The 9,670-nt window shown below is 30.4% G+C and overlaps 1 protein-coding gene across 6 annotated transcripts; it reads left to right on the top strand.

Moving 5' to 3' along the window:
- Positions 1-249: 249 nt before the first annotated feature.
- Positions 250-8,843, top strand: net (atonal bHLH transcription factor 8-like protein net). Of its 6 annotated transcripts, XM_074136174.1 has the most exons (3): positions 251-392; positions 4,130-4,272; positions 6,911-8,843. In XM_074136174.1, the coding sequence occupies exon 3, from the start codon at positions 6,922-6,924 to the stop codon at positions 7,498-7,500; it is 579 nt and encodes a 192-aa protein (XP_073992275.1). In that variant the 5' UTR covers positions 251-392; positions 4,130-4,272; positions 6,911-6,921; the 3' UTR covers positions 7,501-8,843. The 6 variants fall into 6 exon arrangements, with proteins under 6 accessions (XP_073992271.1, XP_073992275.1, XP_073992276.1 ...); XM_074136170.1 differs by lacking the exon at positions 4,130-4,272 and having other exon boundaries at positions 250-392; XM_074136175.1 differs by lacking the exons at positions 251-392; positions 4,130-4,272 and adding an exon at positions 6,203-6,382.
- The last annotated feature ends 827 nt before the right edge of the window (positions 8,844-9,670 follow it).

The raw sequence follows: 9,670 nt of genomic DNA, 5'->3' as shown, positions 1-9,670 counted from the left end.
AGGTTGCATAATAATAAATTTATTATATTCTATATGTCTAAAGAAGCATACTATTTAATACTAATTTGTTTTTTATATTATTATAATTTTATTCCCTGTGGAATATCATTCAAATCTAATAAAAATCACAGTAATTTACTGACTCTTCCTCCACTTCATAAATGTATAAATTTATTCAAATTGTATTGAATGAATAAATATAATAAATATTTTGAATTAAAACATTTGGCTTGTTTCTGTTGACAGGTGATACAGGCGAAGACGATGAAGGAAAAAATGCGGAAACTTCCAAACCGTCCATTAAAACAAAAATCGCCTCAGTCTATATTTTAGTATTATAATGATCGTACCTGACAGCAAGAGGAAAAGTGAACGGCTCAACGGTATGAGAGGTGAGAGTCAGGTCAAAATAATTTATATAAGTTAGCCATTTTACATATTATTACTTTTTTTCTGTAATAATTATTAATATAATTTCAATAAAATTATTATCTGTTTGTAAGAATATTAATTTTATATGAATATGTAAAATTATTCGTCCAAGAAAAGAGTCCTTATCCTGCGATATACTGATCAAAGTTAATCTGCTAATTTTAATTGTTCTGACTAGTATATGTTCGTAACTCTGATTCGCCTAATGAAGAAGATGCGACAATCTTGCTTTAAGGCAATTAAAGGCAAGTACATCCCGACAGCTACTGCTATCAAGGCAAATTGCTTACCTCTAACCCACCGGTAACAGATAGAGTGTATCGACCCAGGTTCATTGCTTAGTCACAATACCTACTCAGTGTAGCCTTGTGCCTTTATTCGGCCATTGTCGGAAGTTCTACCGGATTAAGACCTGCATTTAGTTCATTTTTCCCTTATCCCTGTGCAGATTATAAGGAATAAGAAAATGGCTTCTTAAATATTGTCTGATTGCGTTGCAAAAAGTTAGTTACGGTAAGAAACCTTTGGCACATGGAGTCCAGAAAAACTCATTTGAGGAGTTCTATATTCTGACGTCGTTTCTTTCTTAATAACTACCAACTATATAAATGGATTTAAAAAATATTTAAAAGCATATGGATGTAAAACAATTATAAATATCAACGACTAACAATTAATTAAAGTAACAATGCAATATATTGAAATTTACAAAAAACTTAAAGGGGTTGGACTAGCCAAAAGTTAATAAATATTTTAAGTTCCATAAATATGATAGTTTAAAATAAATCACTTTTTTGCGGATGCGAATTTTGAGGATTTAAAGTCTCTTGTTTTGGCAAGAAATACTGTAATTATTTGAATGGACAAGATTGGCTGGTATTAAATAAATTTATTACTTCAGTAGGTAAATATAGAAAGATTTTAATTGATCAATTTAATTATTATTCTCTTTTTTATTGTGTAAAAAGTGTTTTCTTTCAATTATTTCATTTTTATCGAATATTTTTGTTCTATTTTTAAACAGAAAGAAAATATTTTAGTTAACTTCAAAATTTCTTTTTTGTGATATTGTTTAAGTTACTTTGTTTTTCTTCTACTATGTACATAAATTTTGTATTCAATTGATTGAATATTATTTCTAATTAGGAATCCATTATTGTTATTTATTATTATTCATTCTAACCACTGCCTATTGGCAGTAAAGGTACCGCAAATGTATCCTTCCAACTTAGAACACTTGGCTCTGAACATAACTCGTGTTAACTTTAAGGGCATTTGTCCACTCTGATCCAGAAAGTAAAATAGCTCTTTATAGTAAATTAATTTGATCATTTCAGGAGTATCCCTTAAGAGCCACAACTAAAAACTGTCCAAAAATCAAAAGCCTTTATCACTTCTTAACTGTCGTAATCTCTTGCTGTTCTGAATCATAATGTGGTTCAGAGTTTTAATTCCAAATCGTTCCAACGCATTCATTTGTTACTCTTCATTAACGTCAACATAGAGTTGAAACTGGATGTCCAGTACTTCTGTGATCAAAGGAGCTTCAATGTTTCTATTGATTTTTATTGGTTTGACCCTCTTCCGTTAGTTTATGAAAGTAGTAAAAACTTTCGGTTGCTGGCTGGCAAGTGGTGGACATAAGCACGTGTGCATTTTAAGCTGGCCTGTAACTATTGCTTTCAATAACTTACTCTCTCTAAATGCGAACATAAGTTATTTTAGGAAACTTAAGGGATCAGTTTCGTCACACCACATTAAACCGGGCCACAGACAATCTACACCGTGCCTTCTTCATCTATTGTACTTATTTTAAAACTGAAAACAAAAATTCGTGATAGCTATTAAATTTTGAAATAATAGAATCTTTTTGGCTCTGTTCTATGGTAGAATGACTTTTATTGAGATGGGTATTTTTAAGATTTTAATTAAATAAATTAAAATATTGTATTAATTACTTAAAGAAGCACTCTAGAATTTTAAATGAAAAGGGTGATTAGCGTAATTTTTTAGAGTTTTTTTTTCCCTGCGATATTGTTGAATCACAGACAATGCGACTTTCGTTAAAATTTGTGTTATTTACACTCCCTAAATACGAAGCTACCAGTCCTTCTGGAACCTTTTCTTAGCATTGTTTTTGAGGGTTTTTTCCTTTTTTTGGGTTCTAGGAGAACTAGCAAGTTATACGCTTTCTTTACAACTGTTAGCTATTTAGTCACTTATAGAATGACAGGGAACATAAAAAATATCGCCACTACAAAAATGTGATTTTACAAAATAGCTTTATGAAATTTTAGAGAACTGCATCGATATTCCCCAAACTATTAATGATTACTGCCACCATACATTTTATATATATGTATTGAAACACTCTTTCTAGAAAAAACTATTTTAAGGGAGTTTAGGAAGGTCTACCATGCAAGTTCAAGAAGGAAGGGATAAGTTAGGAGAAGTGAGCCGTTCGTTTTTCTTCGTGCCTACAAGCTATAATTCCTTTCTGTATACTGTCTTTACCACCCTTTTAAGTTAAGAAAAATTTGTAATTTTAGAAATTGAATCATTGCAATAACATAAAGTCACGTGAATGTTTCACATCACGTTTTTCGAATCATGGGAATTCAAGTATATCGTTGTAAACTCACATGTTTAAACAGAAATTTCTCTTACGGCTGTAAGAGAAACTTTCTTAAGAAAATATTTATGTCTGTCTGTAAAAAAAATTCAACCAAAAACAATGATTGTACCTTTTTTTACTAAACAGGGCACTCACTCCCTTCAAATAAATAATAAAAACAAAAAATACCCTAATGTTCTTGGAACAAGAAAGAACTTAAACTGCACGTGAAGAAGGACGAAGTCACTGCATGTTACGCACATACAGGACACCTGCTGGTGTTGTTTTTTTATTTGTTCCACTCACACATTGCTGGCGCTCCTCTCTTCTAACCAGATTCCTCGTCACATCTTCTCCTCTGCTTCCTTCTTCTTCTAGTTTTCCCACTTCTAGACACGGGAAAAAAAAATAAAACACCCTCCTTATAAACTTTCCCACACTCACATATCCTTTGAAATATTTATTCTCAATGATCTCATTTGAATAACTCTGGTTATTTACTGCCCATAAAAAGAATATGGATCCTTCTATTGTAAGAATAAAAGTACAAATTTTCTCTTTGCATAGATTTTGTTTACGATGACCTTTTCTCTTTCAAATTTCGTAGTAAAATATAAGTTGTTAAGTTATCAGACTTATGTTTCTAATCTCTATACCGCATCAGTAATAACCAAAAAGCGAAACAAGCTCCACAAATGATAAAAAAACCTTTTATGTTATATCAACTGCATCCAACATCAAGGTTATGATTATGCGACGTTAACATCCTATAGGACTGGCCTAAAAACTTAAGAAGTAAGTAGGGCCTGTAAAGCCCATTGATTGGCAACAGAAATGTTGAATATTAATTTTAGAACACTGCCCAGAGGCCAGCAACGCACCAACAAGATTTCGGATGCCAAAGAGCTCAAATGTTGAAGCCCTTAAATTGAAGTGTTCTTGAAAAAACTAATTTATGCCAAAAAATAGTTGACTTAAATATTATCTTATTCTATATACCTATTCTGTAAATTGACATATTTGTCAGCAGATTTGGAGTTCTTCAAACTAGGAATTATTTAATCCTTATTTATGTTGAATTAGATGATGAGGCTTTACATTTGACTAGAATGGAACTTAGTGGAATGGCCCAATCAACCTTCTTGCTAATTTGCAAAAACCACATTTCGAACACAAGAGTCCTGAAAAAAGACATTTTCGGTGGAAATATCGTAATAGTGACTCTGGTAAATTAACAATACTTACTTCTTTCTTATGCTAAGAGTAAGTTGAAGCTATAAAGTGAATGCAGGTGTTCTTACCACTTTGGTAGTTCTCATTTTGCAAAAAATATTCTTCCATTTTCTTCAAAGATTCTAGAACTTTAAGAAACTTCTTGTAGCTTCTAGAAATCTTTTGCCATTTCTATCTTCTAGCTTCTGGTTACTTCTAATGTTCACTTCGACTAAGTTCTTCTGTGGCAAACAAATAAATAAATTAAATTAAATCAAATTTAATAATTTCTGAGGCTACAAATTGTGCAGCTAATTAATTAAATTAATAAATTACTTAGAAGTGTTATATTTTTCTTTACAAATAAACTCTACCAGGGCCAGTTCCACTAGATTTGATTAGATTAGATTTGTAAGTGGCCAAAACTCCCCAAATCCTTTGCGCACTTTAATAAGCTCGATTGTGACGTTCTTAGTTGTTAGTTTTTTGTCCAGATGTCCAATGTAGACGTCTGTAAGGTGGAAAATGAATTCGGTACAATTATAGTGTGCTAGAGTTTACCTGAAGTAAAGCGAAATACAAGAGATCAGTTCAAAACCCAAACACCTCAGTACTGACACCTCCAACAATACATATACACCTCAGAATATACTGTATAAGTGTTATTTTTTGACTGGGATCTCTCAGGGATTCCGAAAAGCTAATGCAATTCACCTTAACGAGACAGCTGACAATTTCGCCTTTATTAATTCGTTTTTCTAAAATAGTTGAAATTTTTAATTAATATAATATAATTTGGTAAATAATGTTTTGTAGTAAATAATGATAAATTAATTGCACAAAGTGAATTTTTAGAAAACACAGAGTTTCGAAAACAACTCTACTTTCTTTGTTTACTTTTAGATAAAAACATGTTCATTTGAGATATCTCAAATACTATTTGGTACACAGACTTTTTCAGGTTTAAAAATATTTAACAAAAGTTTATCTGAAAATTTGTCAATACAACAGCAATCGTTAGTAATAGAAACCAATATTTATATTGCCCGGGTCGAGAGTTTAGTAAATTTATATTATTTGGTTATTTGCCCCCCCCCTCATAGTCACCTGCAATAAATAATATCCGACATTTATATTGTCTATATGATCATTCTCAATAAGTTCAATGTAGTTAGAATACATAAAACCGCAAGGTAAACATTTGTGGTACGAACCATTGTAGACAATCTGTGGGCCAGCCTGGTAGTTAGTTCCCACAGTAGTTGTGTACCAGTTTTTTTATTTTTATATTTTTTTTTTTTAAACGCCCCCAACATTGGCTCGTGGCTGCTTTGAAATTTCATTCTGTCCAATCATTTATGTTCTGACCGTTCTGTTGCACCATTATTTTGTGGTTTAACCAAACGTTACTACGTGTTTAAGAGGGATAATGAGCTCTTCTATCTATTTATCTGCATATATATATTGTGTGCTTGTATAGACACGAGCCTATCTTCTTCTGCTTTATTACCAAACCCATTTTCTTTTAGACTCAATAATTATTTTTGGAAATGTTGATTGCCATCTTGAAATTAGGTAGAAGGAAAACAATGTAAATAGAAAAGACCTAAGTGGTTTACCACATAAGGTGCAAACAAAAAAAACAAAAAATCCTATTTTAAAGTTAGACGATCTGATCAGGTGGTTAGTGGAATCATTGACTGTCAAACCCACGTAGCTCATTACTGGACCTTTGTTTTGATATATTAATTCCAAATTTATTTTATGAATGGAAAGAGTTTTTTGAATAAACTTAATTAATTTTATACTTTAATTAATGTTATTAAGTCAGATGTTTGCAAAATATTTAAGGCAGTTTTTTAAGATCTTTAAAACTTTAAATTAAACATAATAAACTATATCTTGTCGTCTCCCATTTCTAGAATACATTAAAAAACTTCTATAGACTTTAATCTTCCGGAAACCTTGTCGTTTTTTTTTTACAAAACGAAGTTTTCTGAACGTGGCATATTTCTTAATTAATTAAAAAATAAATACTTTCTTGCATTTTATGGGTAAAAAAAAGGTAGCTTTTTTGAGAAAGTTCAGAAACACTACAAAATTGCTTGATTTTTACTTTATAAAGTAAGAATTTTTAAATATTTTTAGTAATATTTGTACTGTAAAATTTTACTAAAACCTTTTACAGATGACCGTAACTCTAACAGGTTGTATAAATTTATCTATAGATTTACAATTTACCAATTCGTTACATTTGGCACCTTTCGGTCATCACATTGATCTACAGATGATATATTTTACAAATTTCATGAATATTTTTTTACAAAAAAAAATTGTCAAAGTTTGTGATTTTTTTTGAGTGGCAGTTTTGGATGATTAATTCTTGAATTTTCGAGCAGTTTTTGACGATCTCAAATTTGGATGTGCAAGTCTTGAGTGATAATATATTTGCTATGTGAGTTCGCATTTGCTATACTTAGCCCGATACACAATCAAACCTAATGGAACTGAGCAATATTTCTGTTAAATTAGAAGACGATACGATCTTTCAAGAAGTAATGCTTGTTTCGGGCGTAGAACCCTTTTTCCTTATACTTTTAAAACTTTAACGGGATGTAATTTGAATAATAATAAGAATAAATTTTGTTTCAGACGTCGGGGAAATGACGTGTACTATTGCCAAAATATGGGATGAAGAGGTAGGCGGCCGGCCGGAAGAAGATGTTAAAGATGAACCAGTGAAAATTGTAAAAAGAAAATCTATTATTCCAATAAAGGAGGATGATCGTGATAAGAAGCGACGATGTACCAGTCCCTTTCGGCCGTGGACACCTTGCCAAGAGGAACCATTACCTCTGGTCTCTAAAAAGACTTCTACCACACCCCCAACAGAAATGGCAACTACTGCAGATTCAATTAACGGCGCTGTTCAGAGAAGAAATTACAAAAACATGACACGAGAACGTAGAATCGAAGCGAACGCTCGCGAAAGAACTAGAGTGCACACGATTTCGGCCGCTTTTGAAACATTACGTAAAGCTGTGCCCGCGTATTCGCATACACAAAAGTTAAGTAAGTTATCAGTGCTTAGAGTGGCCGCTTCCTACATACTGACATTGTCCAGGGTACTTGGCGAAGATTATAGTTTAGACGGTAGCTGTCCCAGTGTAGGAGATTGTGTCCAGTCTGTTACTAATGCCATCCAAATGGAAGGTAAACTAAAGAAAAGAAAAGACGAATAGTGTTTTTTGTAGTTTAAACTAAAATAGATTTACATGGCATTTTGTTAATTCCAGCAAGTGGTTTGGGACAATTGATCTGTGATTAATTTGAATTAGCGCTTTGATAGAAAGCAGTTTTACTATTTTGTGGTAAAAATTGAAATAATGCTGGAGCCAATCATATGCAGAAGATTTACTGACCATATACTTCCTGCTTCATACAAAACCTCAGATCGATTAAAACGAGTCCGAAACGTTGTTGGAACTAACTAGGAATTTAAAAAACACAAGAGACTAATAAACACTCTGTTATTCAAAGCGTTGAACGCAAATAGTTTTTATATTGTCTTTTGTAATATATGGTAACTCACAAATGAAATCAATTTATACAAATAAATAAACTCTGAAACATCTTCTACCTACATGAGCTAAACAGACGACATTATTAAATTAAAACTTCCCCAGACTTAGGGTAAAAAAATCAAAGTTAGTACAAAAATTCGAATAAAAAGTTACTTTTAACTTTCTCTTATTCCTTATAAAATTACAGAAAGCTTAAATTTGGTATTCAATTTCTGACACTATTGTGACTTCCAAAAACAGGGTATGCCTCTAATGTTGCCACTATTCATTATTCAGTTTTTTCTTTCAACTTTAACTAAAATAATCTCAAAGAACTATAATTTTTACTTAAAATATTTTCTAATGAAAACTGAATTTTTGGAGTTCACTACGAATTGTAAATTTAATGAACTCTCTAACGTGCCAGTCGATTTTATGGGTGTAAAGTTAAGGGACGATAAAAAGCACTGCTATAGAATTATTTTACTAACTTGCTAGAAATAGTAACATCAATGTAATTTTGATTAAGTTTATCAAAAGCAGACAACAAAAATGTTACTTACTACTTTTGAAGAATTCAGATTCTACAGCATTTCTATAGTAGTAGCAAAACGAGTGCTAATCCTTTTGAAAAAACTATGTTATTTTCTGGTGCTAAAACATGTTTACAAGAAATAAAAACAAAATAAAAATATCAGTGTTGGATTAATTGCAGAATGAAATTAGATGATATAGCATTTATAATTCTAAAAATAATAATAAATCCTTGATAAATACCTTTACACTCAACAATTGATGATATCCTATGTATTTCTATTTGATTCCATAAAAAAATGCCACATATTGTATTACATTCTAATTTCCGTTTAAAAATATAGTATTTTATTTTATCTCGCTTGGTAAGGTGGTCAGATCTCAATTCAGGAAATTAATACAACAAATCTTGTGGAAAATAACCTAGATTAAAACCAAATGCTGAATTGTAACAATCTTCTTTAGGCCTATTTCAATGTGAAATCAGACTGTCAGTACTGAAAATAAAATCTGCTTTTTTTACACAACAAGAATTGCTTTTAAAATCATTTGCTTTTATAATCTCTGTAAGAGGTTATAGATGAAACTTTTTTCTATAACAAAAATAAATGTTAAGATTATTGTGTTTTCAAAAAATTTATGCAGAAAAATTAAAGACAATTCAATAAATTTAAGATTTTTATTTTCTATGAAAGCCACTAATCAATTTTTTTTTTTGTATTACTTTTTAAAAAGTGATAATGACCAAATGTGATATTTCTTTGCTAAAATCGGATCCTTTTTTTTTCAAATGGTAATAAGTCTTCCTTAAAAAAAAATCTTTTGCAAAAATAATTGTCTAATATGTACATTTTTTTCAACTAAAAGAACTGAATTTTTTGTAAAGTGAGGAATTGTAGATATAATAATTATTCCTATGCTAAAGAACTGATGTAAAAATTGATTATTGTAAATATTGTAAATTAAAAATTGTAAATCATATATTGGAAAGATAAGAAGCAAATTTTATACTTAGTCTTATTTTGTTTTTTACCATTGCGAGAATTTTTTTTTAATTGTACAGTTATACTAAGATATTGTAAATAAATAAATATATCAAGTCTTATACACTTAATAGTTTCTTTAATAAACGTTATATTTTGTTGATTTTTTTTGTTTTTTTAGCACCATTTAATCGAAATATTAAATTAATTCTGTTAATTAAATGAATAAATATTTAAATAAACCCTGTTGAAAGGTAAGACAAAATATTTCACTTATAACAACACAAAGTCAAAATAAACTTCGACGAAATCTTCCAAACATGATTTAAAAA

The sequence above is a fragment of the Rhodnius prolixus genome, unplaced genomic scaffold (assembly GCF_049639745.1).
Source record: "Rhodnius prolixus isolate KJV_2025 unplaced genomic scaffold, Rpr scaffold_5, whole genome shotgun sequence".
Taxonomy (NCBI): Eukaryota; Metazoa; Arthropoda; class Insecta; order Hemiptera; family Reduviidae; genus Rhodnius; species Rhodnius prolixus.
Note: the sequence above shows the minus strand (reverse complement) of the source record. Positions and strands in the feature narration are given on the sequence as shown.

Bases quoted from the DNA above. Each gene is read 5' to 3' on its own strand.
- net (XM_074136170.1), top strand. From the start codon at position 341: ATGATCGTACCTGACAGCAAGAGGAAAAGTGAACGGCTCAACGGTATG. The intron at 393-6,910 runs GTGAGAGTCAGG...ATTTTGTTTCAG, and splicing joins ACGGCTCAACGGTATGAGAG to ACGTCGGGGAAATGACGTGT.